At 37.2% G+C, this 21,739-nt stretch overlaps 1 protein-coding gene across 2 annotated transcripts in view; it reads right to left on the bottom strand.

Moving 5' to 3' along the window:
- Positions 1-1,510: 1,510 nt before the first annotated feature.
- Positions 1,511-21,739, bottom strand: part of LOC108761256 (RNA pseudouridylate synthase domain-containing protein 2) — a 179,800-nt gene continuing 159,571 nt past the window's right edge. For both annotated transcript variants that reach the window (XM_018507683.1, XM_018507682.1), the window contains 3 exons: positions 7,635-7,722; positions 3,412-3,588; positions 1,511-3,245 (listed from right to left, as the gene is read on the bottom strand). In XM_018507683.1, the coding sequence (XP_018363185.1) occupies positions 2,445-3,245; positions 3,412-3,588; positions 7,635-7,722 (1,066 nt within the window). In that variant the 3' untranslated portion in view covers positions 1,511-2,444. The remainder of the gene's footprint in view (positions 3,246-3,411; positions 3,589-7,634; positions 7,723-21,739) is intronic.

Raw genomic sequence — 21,739 nt, 5'->3', positions numbered from 1 at the left:
TCGATATCCCAACTTGGCGAACTTGGCGCGTTAGGAGACTGACGAGTAATTTCCCGTTTCTATCAATGCAGATTAACTTTAATCTCGATTTCACTTATTCTTCGTTTTTTTTTCTAATTTTTAGAACTAGAAAAAGTTGAAGAGTTAGTTGAACCGAAATTAAAATTGAACCACAGTAATAGAAACGGGCATAATAGAGACAGGGCCGACGAAATAAATTTATATATATTCGTCTATTCCCACATCAAATAGCCCTTTGCCATATTTGATTGATCGCCCAGAGGAAGGAAGATTCCACCATGAGCCAATGGAGCGCGCAGCATTGTTCATTAAAATATCACCAATAAAAATCCAATAAATTACTTGTTAAAAATTTATATGTTACATATAGCTCGACATGTGTGGAAATTCAACATGTGCCAAATTCACATGTATAGAGTATTCACATGTTCGTCGGCCCTGAACAAAGATACCACATCGGAGAGTTTCCTATTAGCATTGATACCGATGTATATATATTTTTCTCTTTCCCTCTCGTTTGACATTTACGGTAATCTTTCACAATAAGTATATTAGCGATACATAACCACTATACGATAATACAGAAATCGCAGGGCTTCGTTGAAATTGTTCCAAAGCCGGAGCCGTCGAGGATAAATTTATCTCCCAGTTATAGCTGACTTCTGTCAAACCAAAGTACTGAGGATTTGATGCCAAAAGCAACACTGCTACCGAATATAATCGATATCGTCTGTTCACTTCCGTCCGTTCGAAGTCAATTTTGAAGTCAAATTCGAAGTCACGACGGTGATTTACCGAGAACGTCTCCTGCGAACGCTGATCGAGTGCGAAACGTCACATACTACCGCTACTTCGCGCACCATCGTTTATTCTTAGATGATAAGACATTGCTTCTGCAAAGTGCTGGAATTTTGAGAAATGGATCAAGCGGTATCTCTCGTGAATCAAAATGTTCTGTAAGATTGGAGAGTAACAGTCGCGCGCGAGCCGAACGACTTCTCGCGATCATAGAAAATAGACAAGAGACGCGTGGCTTTCCACGTTTCTGTGTACGTCATAAATCAAGATGAATGATACGATCCATCGGAATACCATGACACCTCCGACAGATGCATCAATCTTCTCTAACATGTTAGGGGTACCTCGCTCCAGTGGCAGTGACTTTTTGACCGCTGCTGCTTATAAAAGAAGCCAAGACTATCGCGTTTTCCAGAACATACATTTGTCTCAGTCTGCTAGAACGTTCGCGCAAATGATTTTTGTATACAATTTCTGCGCGTGAAATATTATTTGCATTACAATTGAATGAAAATTATTCAGTTAATCGTATCTTTCTATATCACAATTTAAAATGAAAATAGAATTATCTTTCATCTTTGCCGCTTCGCTGTGCGGCTGCATCTTTATTGTTTTGATCGAGAAATATATTGATCGATAAATATTTTGATCGAGAAATATCGCGGTAATATAATCACAGATCGCCTTTATCTGTCACAATATCTGTCTGACAGCAAAAAAAAAATCAATATTCATCATTGATTCGGAAGTTGCAACGAAGTCCTGCGACTTATAAGATCCACATCGATCAACCGACCATGCAAGAACATTCTTACGGCTGTTACGCGGAGAGAAACGATTGTAGGAACAATCACATTGCACCTTATTACGACATCTCGGCGTAACTTTACTGCGTAATTGTACAAGGCGCTCCAGGTTTGCTCGGAGGAAACATGATTGAGAAACCCAGAAAATTGCTGCGGCGAGACAAAAATAATAATAATGATAATCTGATTTATTAACTGGCTCCCGAAATCGGGACAGCTTTGCGGTAATAGGATCGGTAACAACGGTTGTCTTTTGTCTTCGCTATGATTAATCCGCATAATAGCGTCGCGTCTCGGATCGTTTCCCGCATAAAATCGTCCGCATGAAGGATTTGTGTGAGACTTTGCCAGAAATATATAACGAAACGAGAACGCATGCGACGGGTAAACTTGTCGCGAGAGAACGAGCGTGAATTTCTGCGCGTAAACGATGATCCGTCGGAATCGCTTCATGATAACACCAAATTGTCGCTTACGACAACGTGTCGACGACGAGTTTGCAGAAATGTACATATCGAGCGACGTGAGATTGTTCCAGCAATCTCCATTTCTCTCGGACCGCAGCATCCCGGAAAGTCCGACGGCCAAGTTGTAGGGGGATGCACGTCTGTTTGTCTACTGTGTGTATATGTCTGCATGTATGCGTATTCGTCTACATGTACTTGTTTGCGTACGATGGTCAAGATCGCTCATTGGCGGATGGAAGGCACGGGGTAAGGATATCAAAAAAGGGGATTGAGACTCGATGACGGCAACGACAACGACGACGATTGCTCGCCAAGGAATCCGCGCGGATCGTCTTCGATCACGTCGTCTGAACTATCGATCGTCGCCGGTCCAATCGCTCGCTGCCCACGCGGGTAGCGGCGTTTCGTACTCCCATCCCGGGCCGCAGTAACGCCACGCGTGCAGATACATCACCAGATCTGACGGCTTCGGGTCCCTATACTTGACTTTGCACTCGTAACAGTGCGGGTCAACGGTGACCTTGTCGTTGGCGAAAGTGGAATCTGGCGGTTCCGAGCCTGTCTGCGTTCCCACGGTGACCTTGAGGGATTCCTGTTGTGGCTGCTGTTGCTGCTGCTGCTGCTGCTGCTGTTGTGGTTGTTGCTGTTGTTCGTCCTCGACCAAACCCGGGGTGGATGATGGCGAGGAACCGTTGTCCTTGTCATTGCCGGAGCCCAGCATGCGTTCCTCCAATTCCAGTTTCGGCTTGAACAGGCTCATATCAGAATCGCCGTCCATACCGAGCCAATTTTCGGCGTTATGAATGCTGATGAGATCCCGGACGAGCTCCTCGTCGGTCTTGCCAATATTACCGCCCTTTCCCTTGTGCGGGCCGAAGACCACGTGATTGTAAAGAGGATCGTTCACCACGGGATAGCCGAGGTACTGCAGGTGGACGCGGATCTGGTGCATGCGTCCAGTCTGTGGCTTGCACAGCACCACCGACGATTTGCCATTGTAGCTGAGACGCTTGAAGCGGGTGACGCAATCTTTGCCTTTCTCGGAGACCTTGCAGACGCCGATCTTGTAGGAGACGACTTCGATTGGCTCCGAACAAATTACCTCCTCCTCAGGGAACTCACCCTCCACTCGGCACACGTACTGTTTGTGGACCTGGAATGTAAAGATACGACATACAACGTACGGAACGATTACGGCCGTCGTATTCGTTCGCCAATGTAAGCGTCTCCGTCATTTAACGACGGACGAGCGACGCCAGCTGCACGTCTATATGTTTCTTTTCTCGCATATCTGCGAGACGTACGCTTATGCAACCAACCTGTCGATTTCTTATTTGGTGCTCCATCTGTCTTGCCTTCTTGGGCGTTCTGCCGAATAGGAGAATGCCGCTGGTCAACCGATCCAGCCTGTGAATAGTTCTAAGATTCTTCAAATTGTACTCCTTCGCCAGAATGAAAACTACGGTGTTGTGCCGATAACGACCGCATGGATGAACCTGCGAACATAGACACGATCAAATGATTTTATTTTCGCTTCGCGCTCTGCTTACTTGAAGTGCTAAAAAAAGATATAATCTAAGAATCCCAGAATTGTCTAACTAAATACTAGAAAAGGACAAATCAAGACAATCTATGTAGTTTCGTCCTACTCTGAGAGAAAAGTTTTTATATCTGTAATTATATTATTTGTATTGTGACTATAATTACATGTTACCAATATTATGGTTATTACTGCTATGTTAGTAATAATAACTATATGTAGTTCTATCAAAAACTATGTAGAGTTAACATCAAAAATGACTATAAATTACAGTTATTATTACTATAAAAATGATAATAATAACTACATGAAAAGTTTATGAAATACGTAAGTAATCCCTAGATGTGATCTTGCAAACTTACACGGAAATTATAGTTAAATTATAGTGTAATTGCAATTATAGTCATTATTATCATAAAAATGTAGTCATTATCATTTTCACGGTAATAATACCCGTAATTGCACACACAACACAATTGTATTACAATTCAACCATAATTTCAATATGAGTTCGCGAGGCACCTAGAATTACTCTTGTATTTCACGCTAAACTTTTCATAAAGTAACCAGAATATCTTCAGGAAACGAGATGTGAGCGGTAAATTTATGGAGCTTACACTACTTAATGAATGTACTCAGTGCATCGGCATGTGGCCAATGTAAATTCGATGTAGACACAGATACACACGCATACACACATACACACAACACACACGCTCATACGTGTACGCATTCACGCAAGAGCGATCGACCCATTTCTCCTGGCAAATTCGGGACAAAAAGCACTCACGTCTACAAAGGAAGGTCGATTCATCGTTTTGAATCGGTATGGCAGTATGGCACAGCACAGGAACGACGAGCTTTATGCATTCCGGCCGACAATGCGGATTTGTAGGTACAACGACCGGCTGGGTGACTAGCTGGCGGATCGTATCGGACTCTTCCTGGCTGGATAAGTCCGCGCGTCTATCAGCACCACAGTGCACGTATGCACAATAATGTACGTCGGCTATCAAACGCCCCCAGCGACTCGGCGAACCGCTACAATAATCCGGCGATCGAAGGCACTTTTCTGTTCGCCACCGCTAGGATTTTACACCTTCCGTACATTCCTCTCTCCGCCATAAAATGAATTTCAAGAATTTCGAGCAAGCGAACGAATTCCGAATTTTTTACAATTTTGTCGTACGCTCGACGAATTTTCCCGGCGTAAAACTTTGTTACGTAAAATCTAAAAATATAACTGAATCTGTTTTCTCCGTCATTGCACTGTTAAATTCATAATATCAAATTATACTTATTTTCGTTACTGCTCCTATTCTATATATATATATGCCGTTAATTTATAACTAAAGTAGCGGAATTAAACAATTTAATTCAAACAAATATATTAAATCGCACTAATTATGTGCACTCAGAAAAAATGTTTATTTGATAAAATTAATTTCGTCAAATGAACAATTTTTTTCTCAGTATGGAAAATTGAGTCCTATTTAATGTGACGAACAAAGGATGTTATAGATACAAGATTTAATAATGGATAATTTTTAAGATATTATATATCAAAAAAAAAAAAAAAGCTGCTTTGGAACACAAGTTTACACATTTGATACATCATAGCTTAAAAACCATCCATTATTAATTCATTATTGTTCTTTGCGTCATGACATCTTTTATTCATCACATTATAAGCCTACATTACATGTGAAAATTAATTCATTTTACCGAGACCCAATTTCCCATATAATTAGTGAGTCGCTTTAACCGGCTTCAACTCAAATTTAGTTTATTATTTGCTAAATGCATTCATATGTGAACGCTGTTTATGTTGAAACCAGCCACAGAAATGGATTGATTTTGACATACATGCCACAAGTTAAAAATAACAAAATATCATGTTAACTCGAAGAATTGAGTTACCATTGCTCTTTTGGTAACTAATAATGCAAATGGTTTTCTAATAAATGTAATATTACATTAATGTAAATATATTAGTAAATTATTATTATAATATTATATTACTAATATAAATATATTAATCTAAATACATTATACTAACATAAATATTAATGTAATTAAAATTTTATAAATGAAATTATAATATAATGCGTTACTGTTAAAATGATCTAAACGCGATACGAAAAAGTTGAATAATTTTGCTATTGTCACAATTCATGTAGAGAGAGAGAGAGAGAGAGGGAGAGAGAGAGGGGAACAAGGAAGCGAAAGCGACACGATAAAGTCGTGGTGCGCCACAATTGCATAACGGTTTTAACGATGTCTGCACGCGAAAATTAATTCAATTGTTGGGCGGCCGAGATCTCTTCGCAGTTCGCGGCAGGGCAAAAATGGGAAAAACTACTGGAGAAACCGGGGATGGATGCGAAAGCGAACCATTAAGTCGTGCATCGCGCTCGCGCTTCGCCGAGTACCTACTTGCGCGTCGGATTATTTTTGCATTAATGCCCGGCTGTTTTGTTGCGCAAGCTCTTGTTAACGATCCCTCTCCGAGGATGCAGCCACCGGTACATTCGGTGACATTTGAGAGGAAAAGTGGCCGAGCTTAGTTCTCCGAGTCCGTATTTATCACCGAGCAAAGCCTCGCGGCCCGTCGTAGGAGAATAAAACTTGCAACCACTGCGGTGGCGCACAACTAACGGTCCCGACAGCGAAAACGAGAAAAAAGAGCAGAGGGTAAAAAGATATATAGAGAAAGTAAAAGAGTACGTTAAAGTCTCATAAGCTGGCCTCGCGAAGCCCATCTTCTTTTTGGACACTTTAGGACGCTTTATTTTCTCGGCAGGTGTATACGTCGTCGCGCGTTTATTATCGTTGCGAATTGAAATAACTGAGACGAAAATTGCTACGAAGTGGAAAAACGAAAGGGTGTTAAACTCGTTCCGAGGAAACCACCGTAACCGTTAATTTACGCCAATGAATCACCGATATCACCGGTTTAATGCATCGGACTCGCGGTATTGCATTTTATACTCGCCGAGAAACGCTCCTGTCCTTTACCTATGTATTTTTACAGCGGAGTCCGCAAAGTCCGACATTATCGTGGAGCGGCAATAATAGCGCGCGGAGTAAATTATTCGTGATTTGCGAGCGTCGTAATGCGCACGATTAACATTTTAATAGTGAGTTTTATTCGCGCGTTTGCGGCCGTAGTGCATTCGCGACCGCGGGATATTTATGCGAGTTGCCTGCGTGTGCGTGTAAATTCTAAATTTCCTTTTTTCTCCACATGCTTTTTTTTCCCTTTTTTAGTCATAACTGTGTCGTATCCCGAAGTATACCAGGAGAAACCGAGGTCGCCTGATGTCGAAATGTTGCATTTTAAAAAGGCAAAACTCGTCAGAGGCCCTTGACATTTGACGCATAACATCTGTAAACCGCGTTGTTTTGTTAGTCACCGTCTGAAAAACGACTCGTTAGTGGCGATTTAGTCGCCTTCCATGCGTCGAGAAAGAGAGAGAGAGAGAGAGAGAGAGAGAGAGAGAGAGAGAGAGAGAGAGAGAAGGAAATAAAAGAACGCTAACGAAATCAGAAGGTCGACATTGAAGGAACGGAAGTTTGCGCGGCCCAGTTGAGACACGCTAGAATTTAATTTATGGGGTACACTCAAATATATATATATAGACAAAGCGATGGAAAATTTCATTAGTGAGAGTGCAAAAGAATAGTCTGGAAATTCTAAATTTTAACAGCGATGGGACTTTAACCCTGCGAAAGCATGCTCTAGGAATAATTTTCTGTAAAAATCTGCGGTTGTATATATTATACTTGTAAAGACAGCTTATGGAATTTTTCAGATAGAGGCTGAAACGCGAGAGCGGACTTCGAGTGTTAAGCGATTTGGTTGCGTGGAAAGTGTCGAGGAACATGCAAAAGAGTACGTGTGTGTGTGTATATGCGTATACGTGTATGTGATGTTTTCGTGGCTTGGACAATACGACAAACAATTTTTTGGCAGTACAGTTCTGGCAGTACACCACTTACAGGGATGGAGGCGGGCTTGTTGACCACGACGACGTCCTCGTCCATGTGTATCACCGTGATCGGCTCCGAGGTGACAGGCACCTCGTGTCTGCAACACACCAATCGCAACCAGCTTAACGTGGCTTTGTTCCGTTTGCGCTTACACATCTCGCACACGCGTACGTAGTGCACGTATGTAGACGTACACGTAACATACACACACATACACACATTCACATACACGTACGCACATTCGTACGTACACGCGACAGACGATATCGAAATGTCGAGTAGTTCTCGCACGAGTAGACAGTATCAAAGCATGGACCACATACGTATCTAAATAGTCCATATCTAATATATCTAATGCATTAAGAGAAATATTTTGGTATGTATAACTATTTATTTTGTTGATATATGACAGAAACTTTCTCACTTTTTCATTAAAAAATTATGTTGTTTTAATTAAAATTTGATTATTGTAATCAAATTTTGATTAGAACATCAAATATGATTAGAATAACAAAAATTGTATTGTTTTAATCAACATTTGATTATTCTAACCAAATTCTGATTAGAACAACACAATTTTTTAATGAAAAAATAAGAAAGTTTTTGTTAGTCACATATTAACAACGTAAATATACATACCAAACATTTCTCTGTGTGTGGTATACAAAAATTAGAGAGGAGCGTGAAGACGGTCAATTTCCCTCTCTTTAACAACATTACACTGTTGAATCGCTCACTAAACGTTCAGTGAGCAAGAAACGAATTAATATGTTAATTTATTATAATATTATGATATTTATTATAATATAATATCATAATTAACAATAACACAATTTGAAACCACAATATGTAGTTACTCCTTTAAATTACTAACAATAATAATAATAATGTAATATATAAAAAGGGTGTAGGAGTCAACGCTGGTTATAATTAGCGATAAATTAAATAATGATCAAATATATTATCTGATACACATATAAACCTTGTACGTTTCAACTCTATTTTGAGTCATCTTGAGCAATTCAATCCATCCATCAACACAATAAAAAGAGATAGATATTGCATCGCAAAATAACATCTCCACAATCCATGCATGCAATGACGTAGCTAATCATGAGATGACTCAAAATAGAGTTGAAACGTACAAGGTTTATATATGTATCAGATAATATATTTGATCATTATTTAATTTATCGCTAATTATAACCAGCGTTGACTTCTACAGCCTTTTTTATATTACATTATTATTATTATTGTTAGTATATCATAATATCATAATTTATAATAGAATAACTTATCTATTATAGATAATCTTTAACATTATATTTCTTACTTGTTATTGTTTATTGTTTCTCTAAGGCCATGTAAGCAACATAAAATTACGCTCGTATCGCTCACATTCCTACGGTCTTAGAGAAATAATAAACAGTAATAAGTAAGTAAGAAATATAATATTAGAGATTATATTTATAACAGATAAAGGTTATTCTATATTACGAATATTATACTAAATAAACATATTAATTCCTTTCTTGCTCACTGAGCATTCAGTGAATGGTACTAAATGCACTCAATATATCTTTGGATAATATACCCGTGGAAATACTGTCAACCGCTTCAGATTGTTAACCGCGGTAATCAAGTTCGACATTGTAGATAATTACTGTAATATCGAGGAGAAACGATGATCGATCGCCGATTGATTATCGCAAGCGACCGGTTTATCGCGATTCATTGCTGGCAATCGGCAGTCAACGCCACGCCCGCACGCATGTTACGCTTTTTTGCGATTCTATTCACGTGCGAATTGATTGCATACATCGTCCGACCGCAAAAGGCGGAAAAATCGTGCCGTCGTGCCGGCTGCGTTCCTACGCATACATGCGCGCGTGCAAAAATACTCGCGCGAGGAGCTAACAAAGTCGAGAACAGCGTCGCGAAAATATAAAGCTGCGCTTTTATCTAACGTTAAGGTAAACGTATGAAGGGCGTTCCGCGAAGTGAGATGAAGAAGCAGAACGAAGGTAAAAGGGGAAAAAAACGAAAAAAAAAAAAAGAAATAAATATAGCAGGTGGATGCACGTGCATGCGGCGGCTCCAATTATGAGTTCCATCTACCTAATGCATTTCCACTCCGCAAAACTGCGGTCGTACCCACTACGTGTCCTATGCACGTGCATTCTCTCTACGCGAACAATAAGGAAACCTGGAAAGAGAAAAAACAAATGCGATGGAGAGGGGGGAGAGAGAGAGAGAGAGAGAGAGAGAGAGAGAGAGAGAGGAATGAAGGAAGAGAGGAAAGGAGTCTTCAGCGCATCGAGATTGGATTTGCAAAATCTTTTCCCGTCTTTGCAAAGTGCCTCGTTCACGATAAATGGGGGTTTACGATGAAGGCCGGATAGCTGCGAATATCGGATAAAACACGTGACAAACAGAATTCAATTCGGCTAGCAAGACGTTCGTAAACTTTATAAATTGCGACACCACCTGCACCGCGGTGAAACTCCCGGAGGGCCGACGCGCATCTCCCGAAAACTAATCGCGAATCGATGCGTCGTTAGGTCCATTCTCACGCGAATCGCACCAGAATAGACTCAGCGAAATCGCGTAGACGTAATGACGTTCTAAGATCACGGAAGATGTTATTAAATCATAAAAGTAGATCGAGGGCGAATTTATATAATGGCATTTCACAACTGAGCGGAAAAGTTCATTCCTCGGAAACATGAAATTGTACTTCTTCAGCGATTAATATAATCATCCATAGTTTAAATAATGGAGCGCGATTACTCGTTAACTTCTCGTTACATTTTTTTGTCATTATTGCGTGCATTACATTTACAAAAAAAACCACGTGTGTTAGTCACGCACTATACTAATCTTTTAGCATTATGCTCTATCGGTTACGTACAAATATCTATTGTTCCATTTTCCTTTTCAAGCGCACACAGAAAGAACGATTTTTCTGAAGTATTAAAAAATTCAGCTAAATGCAGTTGAATAATTCAGCTAAATCCAAAAAAAATTTAGCTAATAATTCAGAAAATAATTTTAATGGACTATCAAAGTTATATAGGAAGTAAGTTGATTGCTATGTCAAAATTTTTTGCAGCATTTCTCATATTTGTATTTCCTACACTATTACACTGTTAAATCTATAGTGTAACTATAAATGGATTGATTTATATTTTAACACACATGGAAGTTAAAAATAACAAAATGTTACTTAACTCAAGGCATTGGGTTATCATTGTTCCTTGTTTGATATCTACCGTTAAATCTAGCGTTAAATTTAAGTTGCCACTACTTCTACTTAATATAATTTAATATAAAATAACGATATATTGAAAGCTGTAGTGAAAACTTAAATTAAATTAAATTCGATACTCTAGATTTAACAGTGTAGATGTCAAAGGAGTAATGGTAACTCAACTCCTTGACTTAAATAACATTTTTTTATTTTTAACCTCTATGTGTGTTAAAATTTAATACATTTTCTTGAATTAAATTTTTTGACTCCATTGTTTCAGTCAAATGAACGATATATTAAGAGGAAACAATAGCGACCTATAAAAACGATTAAAAGTAACTCAGATTGGGTAGAACTTGATATTATAAATTTAACAGTACATAATTATTTTAATTGTTCAACAAAATTATTTTCAGATCTGTATCTAGCTAAATTTTTAGATACTCAGCAAAATCTCGTTCTTTCCGTGCAAGGTAGAAATCATTAAAAACCATCACAATAGATACACATGTATACTTATCCTGAGGCACATAATCGAGAATGCCTCTTACAGTTTCATTCGACATAGTCTTCTGTTCCGTGTCTATATATATATATATATATCGAAACCGAGAATAAGTAACTTCTATCTTCCAATTGGCTGACATGATATTATGCAACCTCACAACGAAAGGCAATAAATCGCTTCCGTCTCGTAAATCACATTTCCGCTCCAACATTTTGGGTTCGCCACTCTCAAAGTATCTTCATTGTACATACACAAACGCGCGCGCGCGCCGTAGAACCTTCAAAGTTCACGACGGAATTTCGAAGCGTGTCACATGAAGAGAACATTACATCATATATATTCCGTTCCGTCGAGATGGCGTCGGATAACACACGATGCGCTCGCGAAGTGTAACGATTCTCTTATCCTATCTTTAGTAACACTAGCAACTATTTCAGGTGCTCTGCTGCTTTCAGATTCTACTCTGTCGCTCGCTCTCCATTAATTTTAACAAACTCGAATTTCCTTTATTTGTCAAACTGAATACCTAACCGAGATAACAATATGTAGTATCACGGAAAGTAGAATCAAACATAACAGTTGATGTGACGTAGATAAAGTACATAAATATTCGTCTTTCGTGTCTCGAAATAAATTATTCGATACGAGTCACATAGACCACTGTCTTTGTTCATCTGAAATTCCATCATTTTTCTAAAAGCCTTCTCGGGTTAAGTATACTATATCCATTAAAATGTCGCGTGCCACAGTTTTTCGCCTATCCGTCTCGCCGTCGTTCCTCGCGTGACATTCGAAAGGTGCGACGACGTAACAATCGGTTTGCGTGCCACTCGTCGGTAGAACGGCGACGTCCTGAGTGCACCTTCCAAATTTAACGTGGGTCACATACCGCGGTGACACACACACGTCTCCGCGCGACCGCGAGATATATGCGAGCTGAGAACATCACTGGTACAGATAGCACCGAACGGCGATGCAAAAGCGCGGCGATAAATTATTGCAGGTCCGAAAAGTGCGAGGGATTATTGTTAGTCAACAAGGGAGACAACGGTAACGTGAGACGGCCTACGGAATTTATTTTCGGCTGCGATCGGCCGCGATAAACGAAATTGCGAAAACGCCTGCAGTTTAGTCCGCAGATCCAAGGATGATTGATAATGGATAACGGTTTACGTCTTTTCGACATCGACGCATTTTTCTGCGTTAAATAATTCCCTAACGATAAAGTTGGAGTCGAATGGGACTCACGGCTTCATCAGTTAAAAGATTGATTGTTTTACACCGTTAGATATCAAAAGGGTATATATATAACTACTCCAGTACAATTTTTGAGAAGAAATATGTTGGAGATATCATTTTGTCATGCGATATTCGTTGCGCTAGGGGGAAAGATTGCTGATGAAGACTCAAACCATGAGTGGAAACGTTCAAAGTTAAGGTTTATATTTTTAGTATTAAGAAAAATCGCGCTAATTGATAACCAGCGTCGACTCCTATTGCCTGTAATATATATTTTTTATGGTTTCATTAATTGTTTTTACTCCAGTTCTGTTCATGATTGCATTTCAAGACTAAAAAAGATTTCGGCGATTTGCAGAATTGAATACATATATAAATTTACACTGAAATACTTAAACACTAAAATCGCTTTGATAAAAAAAGTAGGTTTATTTTCCGATTTATTTCTCTTAATGGATTTACCAAAAGAACAATGGTAACTCTTGAGTTAAATAACATTTTATTATTTTTAATTTTCACGTATATCAAAATGTAAGTCAATTCCTGTCTGTGATTAGTTTCAGAGTTCGTACTAATACATGCACTTTTAGTACATGATAATTGAATGTATTAATCAAATTAATACAATTTTTTGAATTGTTACACAATAGTTGTAGTTAAATTAACGAGTGGCGGCCATAGAAATAATTAAAAGTATACACCACAATGCAAGATGTTGATAGTTAGTATTTTATATTTCAATCGAATAACAATTAAATAAACGTTTCAGCCTTAAATTAGGTCATCTTCAGTATTACAATCATTCGTCTTATAACTTATTTATACATATTCACGCAAAAGGGCGCAGATTTGAGTTTTTCCGCGTTATATATTGTAAACTTAATTACACGAGAACGTTCGTCCACGAATCGATTTATTTATTACAGAGAATATTAATAATAAAAATGAAGGTAGTCAAAATTTATCATTAATATTCTCTGTAATAAATATATCGATTCGTGGACAAACGTTCTCGCATAATTAAATTTATAATGCATAACGCGAAAAAACTCAAATCTGCGCCTTTTTACGTAAATATGTATAAATGCGTAAGTTATAAGACGAATGATTGTAATACTGAAGATGACCTAATTTAAGGCCGAAATGTTTATTTAATTGTTAAACGATTGAAATATAAAATACTAGCTATCAATATCTTGCGTTGTGGTGTATGCCTTTGAATATAGTTTTCTGTTTTAATTGGTAACCACGTATTGACATTTAGTGTTAATTAAAAGTAATTCAAATTGGGTATAATTTAACATAATGAAATTTAATAATATACTGCAAATATTTAAAATCAGTAAATAACTTGATTGCACTTTTTTCATTTACAAATAAACAGAGGATGTAGTTTTGTGGGTTATTATTTACTTTTTTATCCATTTTGTACATTAATTGGAGGAAAAAGAGTAAATCCAGATTCAACTAAAAATTCATCTTGCCATTAGAAAATTAATTTACACACGCGATCGATCGCGATTGAAAAGTTGCGAACAAAAAGATCGCATGCGCCGAACCGATCTCGTTACACGTAGAATCATTAGACGAGGTTTTGAACAATTAACCAGAATGCATGTGGCATACGATGCGTTATCGCACGTGTGTTGCCTTTCCCACCGCTTCGTCACGGACGAGAGATATAGACGCGTTAATTGTACCGTCGGGTCACGCGGGAAAGCCTGCTGAATGATTATTACAGCGCTTACGCTCTCATGCGTTTTCGTCGGGCATTTTCCATGGCTGCAACACGCCCGGTTGCGAATAAATCGTAAACTCGACGAAATCGAGGAAGCGTACAGAAAATTATTTGGTAATGAATAAATTTTGGGAAATTTCGGTACTCCGCGCACAGTTGTGTAGATGGTTCTATATATGAATCGAATAATATTGACTCTGCTCGCGCGCATGGCCGACGTTGATGCACGGGCGTCCGATATTTTCCGCTTAAAATGAATGTTTATTTTGCCGATTTTTAATTTTATGCGTGTATCATATGCTACGTCAGTTTATTTAAATACACATTTCAAACGCGTCAGGATAGCTCCGTTACATTTCATTTTTCGCCACACTATTGACAATGTCAAATAATGTATAGAGAAATTTACATTATTGTAAATAGAAATGCATATATAATATTATAAAAATATATGCGGTATGTAATGTACATTTATTTTTTCTATATATATAAATATTTCTGTTTATAGTCTTATATTATGACCGAATAATATTGATTTTGCTTCCGCAATCACATATTGATGGATTTCGCTATGCAATTTATTTGTATAATTCGTTTATCGCTCTATTTCATAATGTGGAAGGATACAACATTTTTTTAGTTACACTGAGAGAAAAAATTGTTTATTTGACTAAATCAATTTACTTGTTTTTATTTCTTTCGTTAGAGAATGTACGTATTTAAGTCCAATACAATATATGTTTATAAATGTATGTTTATATAAAAACTTTTTCCTCACACATACAGTGTATTTAATTTTGATTTTGCGCGGTCATCTGCGTGCATTTGCGCATCCACTTATTCTTGTCAAAAAAATTTGCAGCGTAATAGAGCTCGTGCATGCAATCTGCACACACTGGGGTGTGGCAAACTGGAGAGCTTGCGACATTAAAATTTCAGAGCGCATAATTTCAGTGTAACAGCATCAATGATACGTAACGTGTGCAAGAGAATGCTACGCGTCATGTTACGTGGTCGTGATACGCAGTCGCCGTGGACCCTCCGTGCATTCTAATTAATACATACATAATTTACGTAATTAATATATGAATGTAATCGCGTTCCGCTGTTGGCCCTGTCGCGACCGATCATAAGGACAAACAGCGAAGGGAAGCAACATCTGGCTCCGCCTGTAATTGTATCACTCTATGTTTCGGAACGAAGCCGCTTCTCTCCAAGGAGATTTCGCCGGCACGGCTAAATTTATGGTAACTATATTCTAACGAAATCAGCGCGAGTCACCGTGGGAATTCACCGACGATCAACTTTTACGTAACGAGTCATCATGGGTTGTCGCCAGATTAGCCTTCGATAAAACATCGGTAAAACGTGGAATTAATCTGTCGGTTTTTGCTGCAAGCTCAATTTCCATCTTGTAATACGAAGACTTTTAAAGAAGCTACAAAAGAAATATCTATTCAATGCTAATGCCAGACAATTGCATATTAATATTCAGACAATTACATATTAATTATCCCACCTTCATTATAATTTTAATGTCTCTATCGTAAAATTGCTTCTCAGTTGTCATTTCAGTTAACAATGTATTCAATAAAATCGCAGGCTTTTATCGAGAATCGATGTAACTGGTACATACTTCTACCTTCAGTTATATAGAGCCAGTAACAGCTTCATACATGAAACATCGATTCGGTCCAATACGCTTTAATGTGTCAAAGCGATCTCTGCTTATCGTAGAAACCGCAGCTAGTGACTGTTCAAAATCAACCACGCGACCTAGTAAATTCCATCAAGATGAATGCTCATGTAATGAATAATGTGATTATCGAGAAACAGATCGGCCAGCTAGACGAACTTATGTTAGTTAATTGTCTAGTTGGCGACATTGACTTCCCGCAAGATCTTCCAACCAGCTATTCAGATCCATTGTGTTCAGTTCTATTATCTCGGTTAATACTAATGCTTCATATCACGATTCAACTATCCGAAACTGTAACCATTATCTGTATCTAATAATCGATTCGACCAGAAATATTTTATTCCAAAAAACATATGAGTAAAAACATATGAGCTTCGATTACTGATATTGTACACGAAAAGAAAGGTTTTAGTGAAGTATCTAAAAAAAGTTAGATAATAAACCTAAAAATAATTTTATTGAACCATAAAAATAATTTCGCTTAACCTGGTTGCTGGAATACCAAAACCTTGACTAAAACTTTTTGCACCGTTGCTCATTATGCTTAAATTTCCTACATAATTATTTTGGTCTAACAAAATTATTTTTAGATTTGTATGTACCTAAATTTTCAGATATTTCAGCAAAATTATTCTTTCCGTTTTTATAATGATATAACTAATATGAAAAAAGTCTTTTTAAATAGTCCTGGATATACATACAGGGTGGAATTTAAATGTCAAAACTTCGGGAGCGTGTAAAGGATCGATAAACTAAGAAAAAAGTCCTGTAGAGATACGCTCGTTTTTGCTTTGTTTTGGAGAAAATGGCAAAAAAGACAAAACGTAGTTTTCATTTTTGTACTTTCTCATTACTTATTCACGTTCTATTTATTCACTTGCTTAATGTAAATATTGTTCAAAATGTTGGCCTCATGCAGCAATACAAGCATCTAGTACGGACAGCTCGTGTTGCAACTAAACACTGATCTGGCGATATTTGGTGTACTGCAGCCTCGATTCGATTTCTCAATTGTTCTCTTGAGTTGATTGACGACGAATAAACTTCCTGCTTCAAGACCCCTCATACAAAGAAGTCCAGTGGTGTCAGATCAGGTAATCGGGGTGGCCAAGGTACTACTCTTTCACGTCCAATCCATCGTTGTGGAAAATGTCTGTCTAGTCAAGCTCGAGTAGTTCTGCTACAATGAGCTGGACGCCCATCGAGTTGAAACTATATTTTAACGTTGCTGCAGATGAATGTTTTCTAAATAATCAAAGAAGTCAGTCTCTAAAAAATCTGTATATCTGGCTGCATTTAATCTGTCGAGCAAAAAAAAATGGTCCCACTAGACGAAAACAAACAAAAAAGTTTTCATCTGAAAACGGAATTATTATTATTGTTTTCGTGTACGATTTTAGTGACGTGTACGATAATACTTTAGAGACAGTGCAAGAACGAAGCAACTACGTTTTGTCTTTTTTGCGATTTTCTCCAAAACGAAGCAAAAACGAGTATATCTCTACAGGACTTTTTTTCTTAGTTAGTTTATCGATCACCTACACGCTCCCGAAGTTTTAACATTTAAATTCCAGACACCCTGTAGAATAGAAACATTAAAAATAGATCTATTAAAGTTGAACAACATTACCTGTTTGCACATGATTGAACATAATCATTATAACGACAGCTTTTATTTGACAATTGTCAGTACTTCACTTTCTGTAATTTACTTCGTTAAATTTTAGCACACAAACCGCATAGAATTTTTCTCTCACTCGCTGTTATTGAATATTTACTTAAATTTCTGGAGTGCAATTAATCTTTATTTTTCGTTGTTATTAAACTATATATAGATACAATTTTATTTTATCACACGATCTCTGGCTCTTCTTTATTTCCACAATTCCCACAATTCCCGATTATCCACGGAATCGTTCGATTATCTCTCGAGAAATAATTTTTCCCAGGACTCATTAGCTATACTTTCTGAAATAGCATCGCGCGATTTCGCTTCGTTAGGCCCAAACAGACAGGTCGATTCCGAGCCGCGGTTAAATTTCCCAAAGGCACAAAGGACCGCGCGGACATAAAACGATTATCGAGCGATATCAGACCGCAGGATAGACGTCGCCCAGCAAAGTTCAGCAGCAAGCAGGTAGATCGTTAATTCCGCCGGATTGCAGGCGAATCCCGAGGTCTTGTCACGACGGAATGCGCTCTCGAGACACACCCCGGGAACACTTGGAATTTAGACACGAGCTCGGCCCGAGTCCGACATGAGCGGCCTCACTACGTAAGGAACAAGGCCGATTGACATGAAGGACCGTGGGGGAACGTGGCAGAGTTAATTGCAGTTTGAAACTGTCAAGTTCCAAGAGTTAGGTTACTTCGTTACTTGGCCTACATCGTTCTCGAAAAACATCATAATATTGTACATACGGTTATGTATTCATAGTCGTATCGAGTTAAACATTGATTTAAACGTATCAGTCATATCGTGTTAAACATTGATTTAAACCAGATTTTCGTGTAATATAGTTGTTACTCTGTTTCTCTGTTAGCATTGTTAGCAATAACAATATCATGATATAACCTAAATATATTTGATTGTATATTTGAATATATATCCTATTGTCATATAGAATTTGATGGTACAACTTCAATAAAAGAAAAAAATCCTATTTTCAAGTCTTATTCAAAGCGGATCTTGATGCATAACTATCAGTTAAGCATCATCGGTAGATCCAGAAATTAGTCAAGAGGGGAGCCATTGACCCGTCGCAAGCGAAAAATGTTATTAAATTATTATTTAAATTATTACATTGAAAAAGTATTATTGAAATGTATAATTTATAAAACTTTTAAAATTATATTATACAAAAGAAGAATAACATATTATAATAGAATCTACATTTTTATATCTAAGAGTTTCTTAAATTAAATTATATTTTTAGAATATTAAAACTGTAATTAAGCATTTCAAAAAAATATTAAAAATATATATAACACTTGGTGCTATAAATATTTATAAAAAAAGACATGGCTCCTCCCCCTCTCCCCCCCTGTAAATTCGCCAGTATACATGTGATGATTTTCCAGTCCTTTACAACACGATGAATTCCGCATTAAATTTTATTATTTTAACAAATACACAAAATTACTAAGTAATTCTTATGTATACTTTAAAATCTTTATAAAGTACTTATTAAGGTTGTATATTTAAAAAATTGTATATAAATGTTATAACTATTTGATGCTCTTAGTTTTCAAAGAAAAAAAATGAACAAAACACAACCGACGAAATCGTGTATACTAAGGGTAAATAATATTCACATATAGATTTACAAATAGATTTTTCAATTCTATAAACTACGATTCAATTTGTTAAACTTGAAACGATTATAAATTGAAGCTGGAAATAACACCACAAATTACATAATCGTTTATCTAACTCTCAGTCTGTAACTTGGTTTCTCTTTTCTTTTTGGCATAAATGAAATTTCACCCTCAAATTTTAATTTCTGTTCAATAGAAGTTTTAACATTAAAATTACTTCAAAACTATTTGGTAATGTAATAGAGGTATTAAAAAGTAACCTTATATTTTTTCACATTTTTTAAAAGCATAGAACAACAAGAACTTAATGACTGTTTTTTATTCTTGCAAACAAGACTGTATTAGAACTCTCTTTTTCGTTCTCGCTAAATATCATATATTTATCTCTTAAGTTCCAAAAGTGTATATTAATTCAGCTGCAAATAACACACAGACCTCTTGACTGGACAAAAAATACCAGATTGCAAACGGAAAGGGTAAAAACATAGTTGCAGACATAATGATGCTAATAAGCATCTTAAAAGATTCCACTTATAATAACATTAAATTGCAACTCCAAAAATTTCATATATTTTTTTCTCAATGCACTTATGACAAATAACATTAAACTAATTTTTATTGACTTAAAATATGACAAAATGTCAGACGATATTTTTATTCAATGCTACAAATATTCGATAAGCCGATATCCGTCGACTTTTCAACGTCACCAAATGAAAATGCTTTTGACATATTGTTAGAAAAACGTAGAGATGGCACAAATGTAAAAGCGCAAACAGATTACATCAACCCGGTCAGTCAACATCACGGATTCCCTCGCGACGTGGCCGCAGCGTTGAATTAGAATTTCATGAGAATTCTCAATTAGTTTGAGCGTGCATAGGTAGTTTGTCGCGTACTCCTAGGCACACAGATCGTAAGACGAACCGGTGACTTCCACCGGTAATAGACGGCGACTCCTCGCCAATTTCAAATTACGTCGTGACCGCTAAATCTACTGAGAGATTAATCCATCGCAAATTATACGTTAACTGAGAACGCGGTTAGCCACCGTGAGAAAAAAAAGCACTTGGCGGTCGTTCCATGAAGGAAGGCGGTAATCTTCTCTCTCCACTTAATCTTTGAAAAAGAACGCCTTATCGCGTTTTCTCACGATCCTCGCGAGAATTGGTATATAATGAGATACGCCTCGCAATCGTGATATAATTGATAGATCGCTCGTGCTACGAGAGTAGAATTCAGGTATTTCTTTTGATTGCATTTGCAGAAATACGCTTCCCCTCACACGATTGCATTCAGGTAAGCAGTTTATCTTATTTTTGCCATCGCGTAAAATTATTCAATTTTCGCGCAAATTAGCCGGAAGGGAGCGGGTGCTTTTAGCGAAACCAAAGGCTTACATACGAGAGCAGGTAGTGCGGCAAAGATCGCGGGTGATGCACAGAAGCGATAGAGAAGCGTGTCGCGGGTCGAGGGCGCGACTGGAAGTCCGGCGACAGGTTGATTTATTAGCATGGACCGGGTGCACGATGGTATCGGAACGGAGGTTGTGGAGGTCGGGCACCTCCTTCTGCGCTTCACCCTTGTGTCCGCAACACGTAAGCAGAGTGCCCGCAGGTGTCCTGCCTTATCGTTCGCTGATCGCGGATGGATTTCCATGCTTTGAGTCCAGGGGTGCGCGATGCCAGACATTTTCCTCAAGTTAATTCTGGTTTATACACTAAGAAAAATGTGATTGGATTATTCGGAATTCTGGTTGAATATAAACAAATCAGAATTTTTTAATTGAATCTACTATTCTAGTTGAGAGAACTGGAATTCTGATTTATATAATTAGAATCTTCCGATCCGTCCAACCAGACATTTTTTTCAAAGTATCCATTCGACAGACGTGAATAAAATTCGAGCAAGATTACCTGTTTTCTTCTTTCATCGCATTGTATTATTATGTATACTGAAAAGGAATTTATTAAATTTTAATAAGTGTTTGTTCAAATAGTACTAACTAAATATTTATTTATAGTAAATAAATATTTATTCAATAAAATGATACACCGAATTAATAGTTTTTATACCAAATAAATATATGTCCACATTTCGTAAATATATAAGATAACTGTACCTAGTATGCCTTTAAGTCAACTTGCTCATTACTGAATTAATTATTAAGTATTGTAGTTTTTTTTAATTTTGTTTATTTAAAATCAATATCGGTTTTTCAACTATTTCTTTTTCTTATAATATTTTTTAATTTAAAAATTTTGATATTTTAAAATGTTTTTGATAAAAATAAAGAAAATATTTTGTCCTAATTAGTGTACTCTTTCAAAGAGCGATGGATCCTAATTAATGTACCCTCAAT

This window comes from Trachymyrmex cornetzi, unplaced genomic scaffold (genome assembly GCF_001594075.2).
Source record: "Trachymyrmex cornetzi isolate Tcor2-1 unplaced genomic scaffold, Tcor1.1 scaffold245, whole genome shotgun sequence".
Classification (NCBI taxonomy): Eukaryota; Metazoa; Arthropoda; class Insecta; order Hymenoptera; family Formicidae; genus Trachymyrmex; species Trachymyrmex cornetzi.
Note: the sequence above shows the minus strand (reverse complement) of the source record. Positions and strands in the feature narration are given on the sequence as shown.